The sequence below is a fragment of the Lipophrys pholis genome, assembly GCF_963383615.2.
Source record: "Lipophrys pholis genome assembly, chromosome: 13".
Lineage (NCBI taxonomy): Eukaryota > Metazoa > Chordata > Actinopteri > Blenniiformes > Blenniidae > Lipophrys > Lipophrys pholis.
In genome coordinates this window covers 14,373,546-14,396,964 of record NC_137632.1, presented here as the reverse complement: position 1 = coordinate 14,396,964, position 23,419 = coordinate 14,373,546, and the positions used below count along the sequence as shown (strand labels likewise).

Below are 23,419 nucleotides of genomic sequence, written 5' to 3'. Positions count from 1 at the left end.
CGATTTAGCTTTTTTGTAGTTTCACGTTTTAATTTCAACTTAAAGCCATACATTTGAAATAATATTAGTGCTGAAGACAAAGTTGGTGCACCCTGCCCTCACACACAGTCAGCTGTAATGAATTTAGTTGAATATGCTAATTGCAGGCTTCTAACACTTCAGAGTTAGATTTGAAATATCAATGCAAACATCATTATGCTGAATTCTAATGACACGAGGAACACAAAAGTGCTCTTGCACTATCCTCTGGTACTACATTTATTATCCCTAAAAGTAAAGAAAACAATGTATTGAATTGGCTCATGAATATGAAAAAATCCATTATATTTTTGTTTTGAAATAGTACTCAAATACAAGAACAAATCCAGAGTCTGGGTACAACATTCTGCCATGACTGTCTATTAGCTGCAACACAGTCAGCACTGATTACATAAGAGGAAACAAATACAATTTACTAGTCTGGATCTCTTGCACGACTGTTCGGCATAGATTAAAGTGTCTGCCTGTCCACTATTATCCGGCGATCACGGCAGGGAGGCCGCTCTTACTGGCATAAGGCTGCAGATTAAAAAGCTTGTGTTTGCTCGGATTGATTGTATGAGCTTAAAAAACAAAACAAATGGATGTCAATCTAATGGGAGTGGGGTGAGTAAAATATTGATGCATTTCAGCTCAATAGAGCGACTGTAGAAATTTTAAGTTATATGGATCTTTACATACATGCATACATGCATGCACACACACACACTCACACACACACACACACACACACACACACACACACACACACACACACACACACACACACACACACACACACACACACACACACACACACACACACACACACACAAACCTGAATTGGATAGACTGGCATTGAAGATGGATGGCTTTACATAAAAATAGACAAATAAGATTCAGCTGGAGTCACACGATCTTAGACCAAAGGACAAAGGCTGAAGGGAAAGAGACATAACTGATTAACCTCGCAAGTGTTTGATCTAATTTGAACCAGAAATACAGAAACAGACATTTTGGCCCATTTTCATCCCATAAAATGCCTTTAATAATTCAAGAGCCGACATTACATCCAGCATTCATATTTTTCACAACACTATATGTATAAAGCTCAATGTTATGTAAAATACAAAACCTTAAAAGGGTATAACACTAACTTCACACAGACACAAAGATAAAAACAATATTTATTTTATTTAGCGACTGTTTTTTTTTGTTTTTTTCCTAATTAGGTTAACCAACTAATGCCACTAATAATTACTTTCCATAGCCATATGTCTTCAACTTTTGTAGAAATAAAGCCATTAGTGTTTTTGTTTAAATTTGTAGTTTAAATGCAGATTGAAAGATCGACTCAAATGATCAAATACCGAGAATAGAATGTCTTAGTCACTCATAAACTAAAAGGATGTCTCATCATTTCCATTTGAAAATTGCAAATGTCTGGATCTGGTAATAATGTCTGGTTGCATTACCCAAAAAACTCTTGATGGCAGTTAGAAGGATCTCAATCATGTGAATAAAGATTAAGGACACTCCCCCGTCCTCCAAAATTTATGATGACTTTTTTCTCAGTATTCTGAAGATCAGGTCAGCATTATTTATGTGCAGATTGATACAAAAATATTTAAACATGTAATACAACATATGCTTTTTAAATTAAATAACATGCTAAACTATTGATTCTATTACTATTTATCACTATTTTAAAAAGACAGGTGATTTTTTTTCTCTGCAAAAATAAAGGTTATATGAACAATTTTTGTCTTTTTCCCTGCAGGTTGCCATGATTTCTTTATCTACATTTGATTTATTTGGCTGATATGGCTGTATATGTGTTCATCACCTGCTGGAGCTCAAGATCATCATGTCGGAGGTCGAGAGGTCTACAGATGAAGTTAATGTTTTTTATTGTCACTGTTACACAAACAATGAAATTCAGTTAGGCACTCTAAGTATTAAAAGATAGATTATATAAACCAATGTTAAAAATACAGATTTATCAACAATATGGACAACTGAAAAATATACAAAAAATAGAAAACAGAAAATATGGACCCGAGCTGTGAGCATTATACAACCACAATATTTCAATTGACATGGTGTCTTCTTAATGGATGATGAATGTAATAGACGACGACAAGTGACTTCATCACTACTGGATGTAAAACAATAAAATAAAATAGACTGCATTACTGGAAGACATTATTGGAACCACTGTTGAAAAGCAGTTTCTTTTCAAATATGGTGGGATTAAATATTAATCCCTGACCCCTGAAGCCATGTGGTGGCAGTCTTTTAGGAGGACAAACTAAGTCATTTATCTTAACACAAAATATTCTAGTTCCCCTCACACATTAAGCGTTTGCACCAACTGGTTTACACCAATAAGACATTGGGTAGACAATTGCTGACTAAAATTAAACCTTGCTTCCCCTGATCTGCCTCTTCCCCTTCCTCCTGGGTTTATTTTTCCCAAAGGAGGAAGTCAAAATAAAAACTCTGCTCAGCCTTTGTCCTGTGAAAACAGTGTGAATGGGAGTAAAGTAAAAAAAAAAGAAAAGAAAGAAGAACAAGGTTATAACTTCACTGGTAGCATCTCTCTTTGTGCCTTATTCCCCCCCAACATGACAGAGGCTCCTGTGTGGAAGAACACGGTGCAAGCGTTGCCAATCCATCCTTGAACTGAGCAGTGGCTCTTTGTAGGAGCGGAGACAAAGAGGGCGTATGCCGGCCGCCGGAGGCTCCTCCTCCCTGCATAATGAACCGGCTCGGCCGCGGCGGAGGCTCCATTGAAACCGGCGCAGCGCAGCAGCAGCCCGGCCGCCGCCCGGCTCGTCCCGACGCTGCACACGCTCCTCAACTCAAAAAAAACAAAAGTCTCCTAAACAAGCCGCGAGATGTTTTGTCTCTGAGCAGAGGACTCCCGAACAAAAGCAGCGCTTTGTTTGATCACGGGGAAGCGGATGGGAGTTATTGGGGAGTCCAGGCTGCTCTCCTCCTCAGCGGTGGTACCCTGAAGTCAGACTACAAAGAGACGAGAGGTCGGACCCGGACAAGATGGATAGTTTCTTTTTAGAGGTAAGTTCTCCACAATTGGAGTACTTTAGAAGTTACTTTCCTGCTGTCTTGTAGAGATCTCAGTCTGTTTGTTTGCTTGTTTATTTATTTCTTTGTTGTGTTTTTCCATCCCGTGGTTTGATATTGCTTTTTTTTTTTATCTCAGTAAATAGCACTTTTCACCCACACTTACCCACATTTTTGGTCTTTGTAACCCATTTTCATTATTCCATACTAACTTTAAGGGGGTTTATGGGATGCTGCTGAAGGAGGACCCTGCATATCCCATCAAACCTGATACACAAATCTCCCCCTTTATTATTACATCACTGCCAAAGACCAACGTCTCAGCATCAAGCTTAACACTTTTTCCCTTTATTTTATCTTTTTATTGAGTTACGTAGTTAATGCATTTCTCTGGTCCTTTCTGTGCGGAACTTGCATGTTCTGCCTATGCATGGGTTTTCTATACTCTGGCTTCCTCCAAAAGCCTAAAAACATGCCTTTAAGTTTAATTGATGACCCAAAACTCGCCCGTACATGTGAAAGTGAGTGTGTGTGTGGCTGTCTGCCTCACTCTGTTGTACCCTGCCTTTGCCCAATGGCAGCTGGGAGTGGAGCCAGCCCCCAATGACTCTTGGATTTTGAAATTGGATGAGGAGATGTAAGGACAGAAAGCATGCTGGCTCTACTTGCCGGTAAATGCTGAGCATGTGCCCGTGCAGGCGGGATGTGTCACCTGCTAATCGGCCCAGACACCGGCACTCACACACACTTAGAGGCCGCATAAAGGCTGGCTTTTGCTCTGATTTGTCATCAGCTTCTGACTCACACGAGGGCACAGGCACTCGCTCAGACAGATAGAGAGCGAGTAAGGATGCGAGTCTCCTCCCCTCATTCACCTCTGGTACCTCTGCTGACAGGATCAGCCCCATCTGCTCCGCGGTGATGAGCTGTGTTATGACTCAGGATAGGTTCAGGGTGACTCCTGGGTTATGATCTATCTGTCTGAGCTGCTTCAAATGCATGCAATCTATTTTCCAACAGCTGCAAAGTGACACGGGTTGTAACACAGCAAAAAGAAAACTGGACCAAGTGAAGTCATTATTGATTTGCAATCGCATTTAGTTGGATTAAACTTTGTGAATCAGTCAATTGGGGTTATTTATTATTCCCTCTTCAAAGTGTCTATTCAGCAGTATGTCATAGGATTGACTTAAGTCTTGAGCTTCATCGACGTAGGAAAGCATCCTTCTGTTATTAATGACAAGCTGGAAAAAAATGAATACTTAATACTTACTGCTTAAAAAGACTGAATTTATAAAAAATTGTCCCTTGGAAAACATTCAAACCACACTTTACCTCAACTGTTACTGTTTACTGTATTTTGCTTTGTAAGCAGCCAACCGTGTAGCGAACAGATGGATGGGAGCTGGATTCTGAGTCATAATCTGATTTTATTAGAGTGATATGCTTTACAGAGAAAGGTTATTATTTCAGCTCAGTTGTAATTTGTCCTTTATCCTTCAGCCACTGTGGGAGATTTCCCCAAAGACTCACTCAACTAGGTTTATATCTAATGTGGTTAAGTTTTGTTTGTTTATTTTCCACGAAGTGTACCTGAAACTCTCAAAACAATGACTATTTGTCATGGGTTATGATCTGAGTCATTTGTACTAGTTTTCAGTGTTTTGTGACGCCGGCACTGAATCAATCGACCTGAATGATTGAACGTGATTGGAGTTTTTTTTAGTGATTGATTTGCAAAAAGAACAATTCTGCTTCTGCTTCCATTAAAAAAAACAAAAAAACCCTGAAGACTCACTCTGTTGTCTTTCAACCATTATCATGCTTGAAACAATAAAACATGCTGCTTCCTATAAGTGTGTTGATGTTTGTGAAGGTAAAGAATTACTTGAAAAAAAATAGAATCACCAACAAGGTAGAGTGAAAATGGTATAGAATATTCTTTCAAAAACAAAAACAAACGAATCTTGACTATTACCGCTTAGAATAGAATTGAAAAAAGAATAACCGTTGACTGTTTTGCAACGTTGCAAACTACACGGCAGCAATATGACGTGATGGTCAACTGCAAACACGTGCCGCACCATGTCGGTCACTTCTTATCAAAGCTGAGGCATAATAGATGAATGTCCTGTTTTGTTGTTTTGGACAGAGGCCAGCCTCTTGAATGCCACAGTGCAACAGTGTGGATTTAATTAAGCAGCATTTCTGGAAGTGAAGTAAGACGAGGATTAAAGTTTACTCTTAGGGAAATGAGTGCAGCAGGATGTCCCTCGCATGATTTAATGTATTTCTATTTCTCAAATAGCCGGAAAAGCGTAAATATTAGCACATCATTATTATGTTTGGCCATGGATACATTGACTATGTCACTCAAAATCTACATCTCTCTCCAGAAAGAGTGAAGTTCATGAAGAGCATTGAGCAGAGTCGGCTTGTCGCTCAGTTGTGGTTGATGGGGGTGATGATGACGGGGGTGGGAGTCTTAGCAGAGTTAGAGGAGTGGCAGGTACAAGGATGTGGGCTCAAGGGTTTATCCTGAAAAGCCCATCCTGTCCGTCAGTGGCGGCTTCCCTCTCAGGGCCTGACACCATAAGACCCTGAGCACCGCTGCCTTAAGTCCACACCCAATCCTCAGAATGGACGTGACCCACCAAACTCTCAGAAACATGGAATGTGTCCATGTTTGACGGCCGGCTGCCTGCTAGATCGTGTCGTCCTATTCTTTTCCACACAGAATAAAAGGTAAACCATCCTGTACAGGCTGACATATATTTCAATGTGGAGTTTTGTTTGACGTTACGTTTATAGATGTGTCTTCATGTCTCTCATCCCTTCATAGATGAGAACATTATGAGGTCAGACACACTCCTCCACATGGGATCACCTCCTTCGAAATGTTATACCTCTGTGAAGCATCCTGTTGATGAAGCTGAATCCCAGTTATTTTCTAAACTTGGTAATCGGTTCTTTTATAGCAGCAGCTGCTACGCACAGTAAAGCCACACGAGGACTCCTCCACTCCCGATAACTCCTTCTTTGCATTACACAACAAATTCCTTTCCCCAAAAGATCCTCTGACAGAGGGAATCCCAAATTCCCGGCCCTGACCCTGCAAATTCCCGGTCATGGCCGCCTGTCATCCACACATTGTAGATCTGCGGTGGCAAAGGATTTAGGTTTCACACCATGACCGCCACCACTGCCCCCCCCCCCCCCCCCCCCCCCCCCCCCCCCGTCTCCCCTGCAGACACATTCTCTCCATCCTGAAACATCCCTCACTGCCTTACGTGCTGTTTATGTCTGGCTCTCTGAAGCTGGAGCCGTACGTCGGCATGCTGGGGAGAAATTCTGTGGCGAAATGGTAACGTGAGAAAGGCCAACCTGTTGTAGTTGGACTATTTTTCTCCGGCGATGTCGGGGTCTTTCTTTTTTTTTTTTTTTTTTTGACCCAGTTGTCACTTCCTCCAGCTGCCACTTTAAAGAGCTGAGAATCTGAGATCGCTGGTCTCCACTTCCATGCAGATGGCTGACGGAGTAAAGGAAAGAAATCAGGAAGTACAGTGAGGATGTGAAGACGGAAGGAAGGAAAGGTTAAATAGTGACTAATGGGCCCTGCATTTCTTTGAATCGCTTCTGAGCAGCCATTTTAGTTGTAATTAAACTGTGAATGGGAATTGTGTGTATAAATTAGGTTTTTGTTTTTTTTCAAACAATGCTGCTGAGGGTCTTAAAGTTGTGGAGAGTTAACCGCACCGGTTGTTTATGATCAGACAGAGGAAGGTGTTATTAAGGCAGTGGTTTGTGTGTGCGTCAGCAGAACTCCTGCAGCTTTAGTACAATCTGGAGGTGGTTTAATCTGTCACAAGAACGCTGCGGCTAATTAGCAGCGGCCATTGTCTGACTGCTCACCAGAAAACATGGATAATCCTTCCTCATAATGACACACATTTCTAGTGTGAGGAGAGGTGGTTTGGAAAACCTCATCTTATTAAACGACTTGAATTTTGGGAATTTCCTCAGAATCAGTAAAAAAAAGAAAAAAAAGAAATTGTAACTGTGTTTTGAAGCTGGTCTCAACACTTGGTTATTACTCTGTTTCTGTCCTTTTCACCTCTGGCTTGTGTTTGCCTTTCTTTTGAGTCTATCAGCAACTTCACCCCCGCCTATCAATGTGTTGACCATTACACAGCAAACCCGGTGCTGTGATAACCTCCTGCTGCCGCCACACTGTTGACTTTAGGTTCATCTGCTCTTCAGACAAAGCTGTCTGTCTTTGTGGTTATAAAAGAGGCGGAAACCTTCATATTTGCGCAGGCTCTTCTCTATCAACAAATATTGTAGCATGGGCGCATGTAGGATGTTTGTATGGGATCTCCTATGGTTGTATTACCCTGAAACCTGGAGAAATTGTTTGATCGTTCAGAAAACTTCCATCGTCTAATTGGTAAAATAAGCCAGGGACATGTAGCCGGGGGTCAATATGAAAGTAACCCAAACAACTGGTTATGACACTACACAGGGTGTAAAAATCTGAAATTGTGTTTTAACAAGATACAAATTTCTTCAATTATTTTAAGATGATGGAAGGTTAAAGACCAGGCAACCTTTTCCCACTCTTTCTGCTAGTCTAGTTGAACACACTGTAGTTGAATGTTCCCATTAGGACACAAGAGTGATTGCTGAACTGTAGCGCTCACAGACAGCCCACCTGGTTTCTATCCACACCCACTCATTAGACACCACTCACTTAGTGTTCGACAGTGGAATATTACTCGTTTTTATATGTTGACAAGACCCAACACCCATCCTTCCTGCCCTCCCTGTGACTGTGTGTTGTTCTGGGTGTCTCTTTCACTGCATTATAAATCCCTTCAGGACACTTGTGCAAATCTCCAATATATGTAATCTCTCTAAGGCGTTGATGAAAGAAAACATCCCATCCGACAGTAATTCCTGTGCCTTATGAACACGTTGACATTAGTTAAAAGAGTAATTTCACATTGTGGGTGATATGTTTCCTCCTTGGAGAGTTTCAAAAATCCAAACAGGGAACCTTAACTTTTCTAACAAAACCTTCAAAGTCAACATATATCTTGCCTGACTTGAGGACCAATATTGATTTAATGAGTAAAAATGATATATTATAGGTTTAATGTGTTTAATGTTGTTTCCCTGAAAGGCAACGTCTGTCTGTAGGGTTGTATTTTCTGTACCAAAAGAGTGGTGAAGTTTTTTCCACCTCAATTTAGGCATACAATAGGAAAATATGTCAAACTGTGCTTTTCCATCTCAGTGGACGTATTGCTGTAATCTCGCCGTTCTGTCACCTGAGATTTGTGAATGACAGGTTTGTTCATATCGTAGGCTGACTGGATGTCTCCGTTGGTTGCTCATGTTACCGCTGTGGTATCTCTGTTTGGTTTAAAGTTTCATGCCATTCCATCTTTTCTTTAGATCTCAAAGAGATTATAAGTAATGCTGTTCTCTATGATCACCAAGAGAACACGGACTGTAATCCCAAAGCACAGCAATCTTTACAGATTTGTGTGTGGTCTGCTTGTCTATAATTTATATCGAGTAAAAATCAAAGTTTTTATTTTTTATTTTTTGCCCTCCCCCTGCTCCTGCTGTAGTAATCAACATTTGTTGGCCTCCACCTTGGCTGTCCTACCTGGTAGACGTTGTGAGATGGTAATGAGTGTCGCTCAAATCCTCTCTGTTCAGAGGTCTCATCTGGCAGCTTAATAACAACCAACCTGTGATTACTGCTCCCAGCCCAGATGTTGACTTTCCTTTTTTAGTCCCCTATGATTACTCTGCATAGAGGCAGCCTATTATGGGATGGAACGTATGACTCTCTAACTTACGCCACCCTATCAGCATAGATTAAACACATTGCGACTGCCACATGGGCATATACCCTGAGGTGGAAAATAGTTTCTTTTCTTTTTTTTTAACTGTTAAATTGTTGAGTCTCTCGTGATCAAATTACTACCAGAGTTGTAATTTCTGAACCAATTAACGGAGCGTGCACCCTGCAGGGTTTAAGTACACATGCCATATTGCATGAGCTGCCGTCTAACTGGAGCAAACAACACAGCATGGCACAATCCACAACCATGACATGTTAGCTTTCCCATCCATTCCCAGTCTGTTTTATTGGATGTGTGTGTGTGTGTGTGTGTGTGTGTGTGTCTAAGCCTGGAGCTGTTCACAGGATGATACACTGAAATTCACATAAGCAGGAATGTCCTCTATGTATGTTTATCTCTCCCCCTTGAACCCGTAGCAACACATACTTCCTGTTCTGAAAAACATTCCCCACATTCCCAAGCCAAAGAGAAATTTGAGCATTTTATTACAGTTTATAGATTACATATGTATGGCAATCTACTGTTCCCAACCTAACTCATTATAAATCATCTTTTTGAATGTGATAAAACCAGAAATTTGATCTGTTGCTCCTGTGTGTTTTGCTGAGTAAGAAGACAATTCAATTAGAATTACATCTGAAACCTTCAAAAATCCAGAAATGTCCCTAATGTCCTGAATGCCATTGCTTATTATGATTAGTTGTTTTTTTTATTTGGACTGTTCATCTTCGTTATGGCTTTATCCAACTCAGGGTCATCAGGCACTATGGTCAATCCCAGCTTACCATAGATAAAAAGCAGGGTGCACCCTGGACAAGTGACCAAGTCATCACAAGACAAACACAGAGACACGGACAACCACACACGTTCAGGCCCGCAGTTAGTCTAAAGACCAACACACTCATTTTGCATGTGTTTGGACTGTGGAAGGAATCCGGTATACCAACACAGAAACGCCACAAACACACAGAGAGATCGTGAAGAATCCACAAAGCAAGGTTCCCCAAGCCCTGCATCGGACTTTGGGGTATTCTGACTGTGAAGCAAGGGTGGCCTGAAGTCTTCTACAGACTGTAACTTCCACTGAGTCAGAGGTTGCAACACCACAATGTCCTATCGGAGCTGGGTGATATTATGTATAAGCACGGCTTCTTCCCTTTTGTCGTTCACCTTCTATACAATACATCAACTTCTTTGGATGCTGCAAACTTGACATTTGCCGCCCACTAACGTCTCACTGGACAGATTTTAAACCATGACGAAAGAAATCGTCATGAATGTCTATCTTCCATCTGTGGAGATGCCATGACGGGAGCCTGGATACTTTGTTAGGGGGTCCTCTAACCTGACAGAGCCACCTGGATCGTGCCCCAAATATCTAAGTCCGATCCAAACGCTGGCAGTACTGCCTGTGCAGCATTCCTGGAATATCTCAGGCATTCCTGCTGTGTGACGGTGTAGCAGTCAGATAAATAAAGAGTGAGTTGATTATGTGGAAGCCAGACAAGACGTGGACTGGCATGTGATTAGATGTTGTGATTCATGAAGTTAAGCTCAAAATCCAATCAAACGTACAGTAATCATATCATTCGTCTCTGATTCGCCCAATCCTGCAACTTTCTCTCTTGTCTAACAGCATCATAGCCCAGAGCCCGAGATCAGCTCCTCCACTTTGAGCCCTCAAGAACAGTATAAGGAAAAAAAACATGCTCACATAAGAAGATGAGGGGGTAAAAGCATGTCTTTGTGCCAGCAGTCTGTGGCAGAGATTCAAGCACTCTTCTCCTTACTGTTGTCTGGGTGAAGACATAATTTGTTATGCAAATTCTCTTCAATGCTCTCATTAGCAAGACAGTAGATTAGCACTGTCAGACGATGGTAGGGAGGTGCCTGCCACTCCTCCCTCCACACACACACACACACACACACACACACACACACACACACACACACACACACACACACACACACACACACACACACACACACACACACACACACACACACACACAGTGCTTTGTTAATTCATACACTCATATCCAGGTTGTTGCTCAGTTCATTAATTAAAAATGATGATAGAAATTGATTAATTGACAGTGATAAAAGCTGCCGTGTTTGATCTCCATTAAGCTTGCGTCACAGTTGCATTCCTCGTGCAATCACTGCGGGTCGTCCTGTGTTAACTAAACCCATTTTTGAATATGACAATGATGCGTGGCAGACTGTCTGCCATTGTCAACTGATGACGACTCTTCTCCCAGGCCATCCGCCTATAAATGTGTTTACAGCTTCCTCTGCAGGGGGCTCAGGCTGCTCCTTGGAGTCAAGAACAATTGATGATTTTTCTATTCACCCTCTGCCCTCCGCCACAGGCTGGGGAAGCCCTGCTCCCTGTGGGACTCCTCCTCCTCCATTAGCTGATTTCTGATCAGCTGCTCTCTCCATCATTAATTCATACGTCTTCCAGCACAGATGCGAGAGGTTGCCTTTAATCATCCGAATTCTCCCCTCAGTTGCCTCTTCTGCCCTACCCCACCCTTACCCCGTACTGAACCAGCTACAGAGACAGACGGCATAGTGGCAGCAAGTAAACAAAGGAATAGGAATATGTTGACAAATTGACATGCAGAGGCACACATCTGATAAATCTTGACAACCAGCATTAAACAAGTTGATTGTGACTGACTTGCATCCCCTGTTTTGAACAAAGTCAAGCTGAGGTTCTGCTGTTTCAGGTGAAGCTTTTTTTTTGTCAAATGTAAATCTTATGGCCAAAGACCCACAAGGATCTTTGCCCAGATTCTTCTCTCACCCAAATTCAGCCTACTTGGTTAAGCTTACCCACTGCTTCAGAGATTTGTCCTTATTCGACCCACTCAGAGTTCAAGGGATGCAGTTCTGAGTCCCAAATTTGGTGGCAGACTCTGTTTTGTACAACAAAACAAAACCAAACCTATATCTGATATCCTGAACAACGGAGAAGAGCTGGTATTTGATGCATTGCCAAAATGTCCAGTCCACTCAAACAGCAGAAATGGGCGATGATCCCATTTATTCATGGTGCTATGTAAAGTTTCCTTTTGGTTGCCAGTGCTGAGTCACTTCAGCGACAGTCTGGATTGCAATCTGTGTTAGATTGGAGTGTATTGACCTTCTTATCATATAAACCACATTGCAGTGTGCTGTTACATTCCCTACAGCTGCTTCTTTGATTGACTCAATACACCATATTGTGGTGCAGACTTGAATTGCAAGGCTAAGCGGGGGTTAGTCGGAAAACATTCTAGTTTTGTTAGGTTGCCTCCACAGTTTGTTGTTTTGCCTCCTTGTGCTGATTATCTGAAGTTATATTATTATATAGTACACCTTTAAAGAACCCCACCAGAGAATCATTAAGCAAATTATGATGCTTTAACTATTCAGTGTCAGCATGTTAACATGTCATCTGCTTTTCACAACTTAATTTAATGCAGTTGTTACATCTATTAAACATTTCAGAATCCAGCCGATATGTGACCTCATATTGGAATTTAAAGAGCCCCATATCTGTAAAAAAATAAAATTATATAAATAAATCCACAAGCAGCCATAAGATGATATAACTACATGGTGTGCTGGTCTGTTTACACACTAAGTGCATGTGTTTCAACTGTCACTAAGAAATGTCCTCACATTTATTGTTTTTCTATTTTATTTTCCCCATCTAAATTAGGGTTTAAAAAACTAATAGTCTCAATATAAGACATTTCAAATGGGCTATTTGACATAATCTAATGTAAATTATGCAGTTGATTTTCACAGTAGCACATCTCTGCTGAGCTGGAGTGACTTGACTTTTTTCCCTTTCACTTGTATATAATACAATATAATATAATATAATACTGTCTCTGTGTGTGAGGAGTGAATAATGTGTAGATCTTTTTATATGTATTGAAATAATATTTGTTTCGCAATTTTTTTCTAAATCAGATTTAAATGTTCAGTGTGATCTTGTAGTTTGTACAGGCAGTACAAGTGCAACCGAAATCAATACTCAGCCTCAGCAAACACGCTGAGAATTTGAGGTGGACCAGTGAAAGTGGCCCCAGGTCGGATTTCCTTTGCATGAATGTTCTAGCCGATAGGCACGTTCCTGTGTTACATTGATCTTCCTCCTTATCTGAGCACAACAAATGATGTGCTTGTCAGGAATCCAGCTGGATGAACTCTTGGATCCTACCTGCACCCCCAACAGCTGTTCACTGGTGTCCCCTCAGCAAGCCTTCCCCTGGAACCACTCTGCCATCAAAGAAATGAGCTTATCATAACTAATTGTTCAACTGTGTCCAAGTCAGGCTGAGTTAATTAGCTTTCTTTTCTTCTGGCTGATACGATCACCTGATACTGCATGCACTTACGCCACACCGTAGGGCAGAGAAAGAGACTTGGCACCTTGCACTGTGTACGCCCTAAAATATTTAAGGGACATTCATTAGCAAATCTCGGAGCTGGATGTCATTATACAAGCTGCCGAAACTTAAGCCTCTGACTCTGGGATCACATTATTCACGTCGGTTGGTTTCTGTGTCAGAAAGCATGATGGGACGTCTGCATGTTGTCTGTTTTTGTTGGGTCGCGTTACTATTGTCCATCGTTGTGGCTTCAGCAGTGCTACACCTGCAGCATTAGGAATCTCAAGCAGGAACCCCCCCCCCCCCCCCCCCCCCCCCCCCCCCCCACACACACACACACACACACACACACACACACACATACCCCGCTGCAGGGAGCTGACCGGGGTCTTGCTCAGGGACCCACAGTGGTGACACATCCACTGAGAGATTCGAACCTGAAAACTCCCGACCACAAGTCTGCCTCTCTAACCTCTAGACCACCGTTCGCAAAAATACTTAACACTTTAACACAGAGATTTAGTCAATTTTGTTATCAAATAAGAACTGTATCCTCGTGATGATTTCAAAATGGTTTGTTGTGCTGCGATATGTAGTTCCTGTCTGGGGGACCTAACACGAGCCGATACCAGTGTTCCTTTGTGTCCCAGCTGGCTTTTGTTTGGGGTATTTCCGCCTGGTTAATTTCTGAGCCGTCAGTCAGAGGTGGTTGCTTTTGTCCTGACGTGGTGTCGGAGCTCTTGAGGATGGAGCGGAGAAGGGGGAGGAGCTTTAGTTAGACCATCTGTTGCAGGAACATTTCATCTTGACTTTATACCCCCTGGGTTCAGACTATTTGGACACACACACACACACGAACACATACAAAGATACAAACAAATGGGCATACACGTCTGATGGTGGCCGCACTGAGCACTCCAATTGCCAAAAACCTGTTCTAACCTAAACTTAACTGTCTGATTATCACTCACACAAATTCCAATGTCCGTGTGAAGCTGATATGATTGAATAAAACATTGATAAATATATTGCATGATCTGTAAACAAAGCATAACAATTAAGATACTTTCATTCAATTAATTAGTATTGAGACACCATAGAGTGGGTGAGTGTGTGGTTTTTAAATATCAAATTGAGTGATGCTGACATATTTTGATCCAAAAGTAGACACAAAGTAAAGTTCTCTTTTAAGCCTGAGCAACTGTAGACAATTAATAATTGAAAAGGGTGGGAAATATAAGTAAGAATTTACTTGTGTTATCACAATGAGGTGTCATCACCCAGCATTGATTGTCCATAGTGCTACCTTAATACTTCTCCAGAGATCGGGTCACCATCTGCAGACACTGCTCTATCGGGCCGAGTCAGCATTAAGCGTCACTGACTATTTTCACCATATGTTGCTGACTCATTTTATTGTTAGTATCTCGATCAATATTCTAGAAATGTAAACTATGTTCCCCGAGCATGCTGCTTGGAAGACTTTATGAGGTGATGACTGGGCCTTTTTATAAGATAGTCTTTAATCTTCTTTCGCTTTCAAGACTTGGGGAATTTTCTATGTGCTTCACTGAAATGTTTTCATTGAAGCAATACCGGATGGGGGGGTGGAAGGTTACAGCATTATGAGCGATCGCTATGATTTCTTCGTCCCGACTTGCCTGCTGTCTGTATTTAAAAAAAAAAAAAGAAGATATTTTGCGTAATCAAGATAGATAGCATACAACTGTTTTTTTTATCACTGTTAGAAGGACCTCTCCATAAAAAGAGGAAGGGGACCAGCAATATTCTTAAGAGTTCAAGCTCATTCAATTTCCAGTTACATAACAGCAACTGATCTTCTTAAAATCTATAGAGTAAACACTATTAATCTCCTCAGTGGACTTCAGTGAACTCACGTGAAGCAGCTTTTCCCTGAACAGGCCTGGCATGCTAAGCCGGTACCAGGCAGAAACAGCCAGTCACTGGTGTGGAAGTCACCAATCGTCTCATATTGAATGGAAACTGCTTCAATGTACGCCGGCGTGCTGCCTAGAACTTTTTTTTGCACCTTTGTGTCCTGATGTTTGTTTGTCCGCCTCTTTGTCCAAACAATAGCGAGGCAGGACATTATCAGTAGCCCGCACCCTTCCTCTCCCCCCCCGCCGCCTCACTCTCACCCTCAGCCTCCTCCTCCTCATTTGGACGACCCCCTTTATCCCACTCACCGTAGTCCCCTGTGGTCTGAGAGCCACATTTAGCTGTGCTCCATTAGCCGACTGGAAAAAAAAAGATGCCTTGATGATAGAAGTGGGTTTTATAGACTGACTGGTGAGAAACATCAAATCACAGGCCCATCGGGCTTTTAAAAGAAACAAGTCCTTATTCAGAGGTTTTCCTTGTTGTGTTTCAGCAGATTAAATTGCACGTTTAATAACAAGCACATTCAACAAAAGGTTCTTGATCTTTTCTCTGACCCTTTTGGCAAAAACATTGTGCTCAATCCACGGATGAGAGCGCACACGTGGCAGCCTGTTAATACTTAATGAGGATTGATGTCTAGAAGTGGTGACCTTGTATAAGGTTTCCTAGTGGAATCCATGCATATTGATCTTTTCTGTTTTATGCTCTGCTGGACACACAATTCACTTATGAGCCATGCTTCACTGACCACCTCATCGGTGACAACTGTGATGAATAATGTTGTTTAGCTGGTTATAGACAAGTTTCTTACAGGAAAGATTTCACTAAAGTAGTTTTAATACTGATTCCATTATTTTTTTTTAATTAGAAAAATGTTCATTAAGCTAATGTTTATTTATTTGTGTATTTATTTGGGAATACATCTAGCACTGTGAAGGCAAGTGACTGCTTTGGTTAATGCTAAACTAATAGATGCCTCGGGGAGCAGGACAGAGAGACAGCAGCTCTACAACAGTTTCCAAACTTCAATAATTGTAATTGCGCCTTAATTTCTTAATAGAAATTAGTCACTAGTGCATTACTGCCAAAGTTGTGGTGTTACAATGCTTTTTTCTTAACACTGTGCAAAAGATATTTTCAATCCCAGCTTGCATTTTGCTTAATGTCAAAAACACTGACTGGAGCAGCCTGGTATAAGCTTTCTGTCGAGAACCAAAATATATATATAAACATATTACAAGAATTTTGGTTTAAACACCATCAATTTACCGAAGATGTGTCACAATCTCTCATGACAAATGTGGATTTATTCATCCAAAAAGTTGAGACCACAGGGGAAGACTGCACAGGCAGAGCTTTGTTCTCGTCCGCTGCAAGTATTCCAAACGCAGCCTCGTCTATAAATGTACAGACCACTGTAAGGAAATGACAGTCCGTCTGAGCAATCAGCCCGAGATTCCTGTTATTGCTCCCAGTTACTGAGCAGCAAACAAACACGTCTGGGAAGGTCAGTGACTCCACATGGATACACAAACACAGAAGACCAGGCCGCCCTTGTCGGCTGCTGCACTGGTGCTAATCTCTGTCGAGAACCAGGATCTCATCGGGGATCATGACGAGAAGCGTGCTGTGGATATCCTGACTGAAATATAGAAAAGAAGAGTAGGTGGCGGGCAGAGAAACATCCATGTTTATCTATTTTCTGAAGTGGCAAACGCTCATTTCGGGTCTCATATTTTCTTTTAATGGAGCAAAGCAGCCACAGGAGCAAAGCCTCCTTGACAGTTTTACTGAGTGTGTATGAGTCTAAGCGGTAGTTTGAGCCTGTGACACACCCTCACCATGCTGGCCTGGCACACGGATTGTTTCCTCTAAAAGGGAATTGCACTTTAAAAGGAGCATGATGTTGTCAGCCTTGGTGAGGCAGTAGCTATGTGGCACAAGAAATCCTTGAAAAAACTGAAAATGGAAAAACAAAACCCACGTTGAGAGGAAATGAAACCAGAAGTAGAGATTTTCTAGAGAATAAAACTCTCATTCCATTTCCAGCACATTTAATAATACTTGAATACCTGAATGTTTCCTTTTATTCTTTTTTTTTTCCACAGTTTCTTGGTGAAATAAATGATTCGCCATGTCCAGATGTAATGTTGTGATGCTGGCTATTGTGTTGCAGGGGGCCCGTGTCTGGCTGAGACACAAAGAGCAGCTCCTCCCCTCCACCGTCAGCTGTTGTGATGATTCCTCCCTGGTCCTCACCACAGACTATGGGACGGTAAGACATTTTCCTTTTCAATGTTTTTGACATGGATTTGCATCAGGCCGCTCTCAAATCTCACTACGTCAATGTTCCTCCGTCATAAAAGTGTTTTTTACATTGACTTGTGGATTTAGTCCTTTTTTTTCTAATCTCAACAGAACAACCAGTCTCTGAACCATTAATAAATATCTTCATCACCACCAATGTATTTCATAAGCCATAACCAATCCTGTATGCATATAGTATACACCTTTATTTTCTGTTAAAACGGCACAGGGCAGTATGGGAGAGTGGCCCGTTGTGTATATGCGAGGACGGTAATTGTTTGGCCACATGTGCTTCATTTATGCACTCGTCAGTGGGATCAACACCTCTTGTAATAAAGGAAGAATGACAGGAATGGAGTCTCTGTGGCAAGTCATTGGCCTGAGCTTATCTTTTTGGCAGTGTAAAGAGGTCTTTGTGTCTGGAGGAAATCCTGTTAAGAGTAGGAGGGATCGAGGGGGTTGGGGAGGGCAGACTGAAAGAAAGAGGGAGGGGGCAGCAATGAACTGACAGAAATTATTCCTCAATCAAATGTGCCTATGTCAGAGCCTCTGGTCAAGAGTGAGTTTTTGTAGCTGGCCCCCTGTACCAAACAGACCTCTCAAGCAGTACATATATTCATCCTTTAAGTCATGTTGAGACACTGACGGTCCACATAATGAGTCCAAACACAACCACAGGTCTTTGGGAGACACAGATTGTTTCTGTCCACAATATCCTGACTTAAAGCACCATTAATACATATATAAGCAACAACAATGTGTGATTTACTTTAATTCCTCATTTGAGTTTTTACAGCTGAAAGATAACCCACAATTCCAAAGTTAAAGTGACTTCTTAGTGTAGAAAAGCTGTGAGCAATGGTATTCTAACAAGCCAATCAGGTCATACTTGGTCATGCTTGTTATGACAAACCCACAGGAAGGATGATATGATACTGAAGTTTCCCCCACCTTTTGGTGATGTCAGTTTTTTGGGCTTAGTTCAAGGCTTTCATAACTTTTATCACTGCCCCGGCAGCCGCAATCTTTTCTTCATTTTTACATGCAGTCAGAGACTAACTGCTCTACTTAGTTTAGTGTGCTCATATTAATATTTTAGATATATCCCCAGATTTGATGAACTGGGAATGGAGGTAAAGGGACAACTTTCTTACTCTTCAGAATCAGAATCAAAAGTACTTTATTGATCCCTGGGGGGGGGGGGGGGGGGGGGGGGTTCTATTGACATAGCTCCACAACACAGAATGAATAGGACAGTTAAATAAAGTTAAATGAGTAATTTTAAGTTAAAAGTCAATATATACAAAGTTCCATCCATCCATCCATCCATCCATCCATCCATCCATCCATCCATCCATCCATCCATCCGTCCATCCATCCATCCATCCATCCATCCATCCATCCATCCATCCATCCATCCATCCATCCATCCATCCATGCCTTTTTATCATTCATTTTCTGTTCCCCTGTTGGTAAAGAGTGAAAACCACATGCACTACAGTTAGTGGCACGTGAATCAGAAAATTATACAGTGGTTGATCCATGCAGCACATGTTTACAGTATTTAGTAGGGTTTCGCTGAGTACAAGTTCCATGTGGAATATTTGAGACTCACTGCTGGGTAGAAATCCTTGAGAAATGTGTTAGGGGGAACATATGAACTCATCCGTGTGTCTCTGGAATATCTTCTGTGGCCAGTGGTGGGGATGCTTACAGTGTGAGAAGTTAGGCATGTATTTTCAGAAGGTCACTGATGGCTCTTGATTGAAGGAAAACAAGTCTCAAATATATTTGACCGCCACAATTGGCTTAAAAAAACAACAACATTTACTGTGATGCCATGAATTTCGTTTTCTGACTACTGTTGCTCCAGGCATAGAACCCCACTGTCTCACATGCTCTTGACATGTGAGCTCAGCATGTTGGTTATCAGACCAAACATATGGGAGTCTCCTCTGTTTCTCAGTCGGACGAGTCGGCAGCCAGAATGACAGGAATGTGCGGCTGAGAAACAGACCGTCTCCACCTTCAGGATCTCTGGCTGACCTCATGCGATCCCTGATCCCACCAGATGACATTTCTTCAGCGGTTTATTGGCATTTCCGGATCTACTTGCTATCATTTATTTAATCCAGCGACACTACTTGGGATCAAAGTATTACATGTGGGTGTGTTGTCTGTTGGTTTGTCTTTGCTTCCTGTGTTTTAATGTCAGTGTACCATGTCCGAGAGTGTTTTCTAAATGCATTGTGGCAGCGCTGTCCACTCAGCGGGTGGGATATACTATTATCTGCTGCTTCAGTGGTCACACTAACTCCAGGGAGCAGGAGCGGAGTATCCTCACCCACACGGCCTCGGTTTTAGCCGGCTCCTCTCACATGAACCATCATATCTTCATTCATCACTGTCTGTTTTCGCACACAGTGGACCTGAGTGGACACGTACGATACAACAGACACATTATGACAGAGATAAATGTGTGTGGATGTGAATTTTGTGCACAGTTGAATTAAGAATAAATGTTTTATCTTCAAATCTAAAGACATGCTGGAAGACAGTCTGTCATCTCAACTAGGTACCTGCTGCTTGAGATGTTTCATTTGTCCAACTGAATAATGTGTTGATCATTAACACTCCTAGTTAAGAATTTATCAGGTGACAGCCACTGTTGAGTTTATCATGTGATAAAAGCATCTTGTTACTATAACACCACCCTCCTTTGGAAATTACTGTTATAAAATTAATAACATCTTTACAAATACTGAGGTTTCCGTGGGCTTGTTGCTTTTGCAGGTTTTTCTCCACTGTTTTGGGATAAAACTTTGATTTCAGACTTTTGTTGCTGCCTTTGCTAATTGTAATAAAAGATGTCTTTCGCGTCACTTTATAAAACTGCATCCCCTTTGCGAGCATTTCATTTCTCGAGAAAACATGTCCTTTCCAGATTTTTGAGTAACTTTCACAATACTGATGACACCTATACATGGAAAAACAGGAAAATGTGTCACTTGTGGTCAGGATGATTTATTCAGGAAATAAATTGTCAAAGTAAGAAAAATCTGAATTTTCACTTTCTAATACTCTGGCTTTTTTGGCGATTTGGATAAAGGAGGATGGCCCTTAATGACCTTCACTCAGCCTCTGACTTTTACCTAAAAGCAGTCATGTTTCTCAGCCATGTCGATAATTAGTCTCAATACCAAGTATTTGTTTGTTTTAGTATCAAGATTTTCTCCAGTCCCAGTGAATGAGATGAAATGTGACCCTGACCAAGTGTGACTGCTAAAGCTGTCCAGCCCCCTGTAGACATACAGTCTCTGTGGGTAGAAATAGGTCATTGATGCCCCTTCGGTCTTTTCTGGATAATTAGTCAATGGAGCCATTATGTGAGCTTTTATGTGAGTGATGCGCATTCATGAGTGAGCTCACAGAAATAACACATTCAAACAACCACAACTGTGCATTAAGCAAACACACGTTTATAGGATTGTACATAGATAAGTGCATATTTGGGAATAACAGCATGAATATGTTTACCTGATTTTTCTTATTTTTTTTCTTTTGAAGTGGCTTATAATGTATAATCCTGATAATGGTATTTTGCTTTCCCACCACCGCCCCTTAGTCCCCCCGCCCCATTTCTCCGGGGTCTGGGCGGGATCCCCCTGCAGCAGATGGAGTCACTGTAAAGACTACGAACAAGAAAGAAAAAAGAGAGGCAGGCAAAAACAGAGGGACAAACAAGACTGTGTTTGTACGAACAGGGCTGTGATTTTGTGCGTGCCCATGTGTTGCTCTTAAAGGCCTGAATATGTCCCAACTGTAAACCATAAGTGGTGAGAGCCAAACCGCCCGACTCCGACTCCACCTCCACGTGAATATTCAGTGGGACTGAACAAAGCCCAGCAGCAGGGTGTGGTTTCTGCGAGGAGGCAGCGGAAAGGAAAAGGCAGTTTAGCTGCAACAAAGTTTTAAAATCTCTGCTACTGTTGCTACATTGTGAACAAAAAGATGAACTCCTGTTTGCTTTATAATATTTTAGCAAAACACAATTTCTTTTCTTTTCAATTCATTCACAATCTGTCCAAAGTGATGATGGTGAATGGGGGGAAAAATGATTTTTTTTTCCTTTTTGAAATGATGCAGCTTTTACTTTTAATTGTTTTTGAAAATTGATTGATCAATTAGGAACTTTAAAAAATATCACAAAAGGATTGAAAACTTTTTTTTTTAAATTTAAAACCAGCAAACTGAGTATTTTGTATGATTTTGCCATTTGGTCAGGGTGGGATTTTTGAATGAATCAGAGGAAGTGGGGATATTTGCAAAAAAAAAAAGGGAGGGGGACCAGCATGCCCTCATCTATGCAAGTTTTCAAAAGATCATGATAAAATGGGGATAAAAAGTTTAAAACTGTTATCATGTAATATAAATGCAGTGAAGACAAATGACAGGCTTTCTATATTCCTTCTCATTCTGCCTTTATACAAAGAGCTCTCAACAATATATTCTATTCTGAAAATACAGGGAGTCATTCAGATAAAATTTCAACATGAGACAAAACGCAGCATCCGACTTTAAGGTTAATTTGTTAATTTCGCCATTGATGAACGTCAAGTGTCAGCTCTGATTTGCAAGATGAAACTTGAAGAAGAGGATGGTTAAGATGATGGTTTTGCTTGAAGACGACAGATCGTTCGATCAATGGGCTCATTGAATTTGAACAGTTTCAGGATGAGTCTTCGCCAGCTGCCACAGGTTTATGTAAAACATGCAGATTTATAGACCGATTTGTAATTGAAGATAAATGAAACGAATGAAGCTGCGGAAATAACTGACTAATCTTTTCAAGCTCCGTTACTTCAAAGTGTTTCATCATCAATGAGAAAAAGAAAAACAGTTTCTAATATTACTTTCCAGTGTCGCTTGTTGTTTTCTCTTGTTGCCTCGTGTTGAGCCGCGTGGCCGACCGGGCAGCTCAGTAGTGTCAACGCCAGCTCTGTTTGGTAATAATTGATTCGTACAGCAAACTACTTTGCTAATCAATCGTGAATCACATGTAAGTGGCGTGAAATAGTCTCCAGCCGTCATCACACCACTCAACATCATTAACATTGATGAGGCTGTGTGTCCTCTTGTGGAACGACCACCGCGATAATTGTCAGAGAGCTTGATGAGATGACTTCAGGGTGAATTAGTTGAAAAGCTACGCTTTGCTCTTACATTTTTACAACTTTACTTACTTTGATAATTCGGTCCGTTTCAGTTTTCAGCCGGCCAGTTGATGTGTTGGACTTTGCTCGTAGCGCCACATGGGATGACGCTGGCTTACAGAGGAAAATCGTTCCAGTTTGCAGGACTGACTGTAATAATGGACTCAAACAGTACATTACTGCACCCCATAGGGCTCATAGAGACTGAAATGGAAACATTAAAAAGCAGGGTATCTCTATCTTCATCTACTCAGAGGTAGAGACGGTCCGGACACAAACTAAAGTGCAAGAAGATTGATGAACATTGAAGAGACGTGCTGTGGTTGTAAAGACAGTCCTTGTTGACTTATCTTACAGGAATGTTACCAACAATGAAACCGAGACCACGGTGGGGTAAAACAGAGGAATGTGAAGCATCCTTTGATACTGAAAACTGTGGTTCAGTTTCCTTGGAGTATCTCTGATGTTTCAGGCTGAAAAAGTCCCAGAGGCTCGCGCCGTGACATCTGAACAGTAAATTATTTAAAGAAGATCAGAATCAATGCCTTCACAACGTGATGTGGGAATGGATAAACACTGGGCACTTACACTTGTGCTTGCTACACACAAGAATGTGAAGGGATAC

The 23,419-nt window shown here is 41.5% G+C and overlaps 1 protein-coding gene across 1 annotated transcript in view; it reads left to right on the top strand.

The window, feature by feature from the left end:
- Positions 1-3,001: 3,001 nt before the first annotated feature.
- myo10l3 (myosin X, like 3) overlaps positions 3,002-23,419 on the top strand; it is a 53,721-nt gene continuing 33,303 nt past the window's right edge. The window contains exons 1-2 of the mRNA XM_080478410.1: positions 3,002-3,099; positions 17,451-17,549. Of these exons, the coding sequence (XP_080334536.1) occupies positions 3,079-3,099; positions 17,451-17,549 (120 nt within the window). The 5' untranslated portion in view covers positions 3,002-3,078. The remainder of the gene's footprint in view (positions 3,100-17,450; positions 17,550-23,419) is intronic.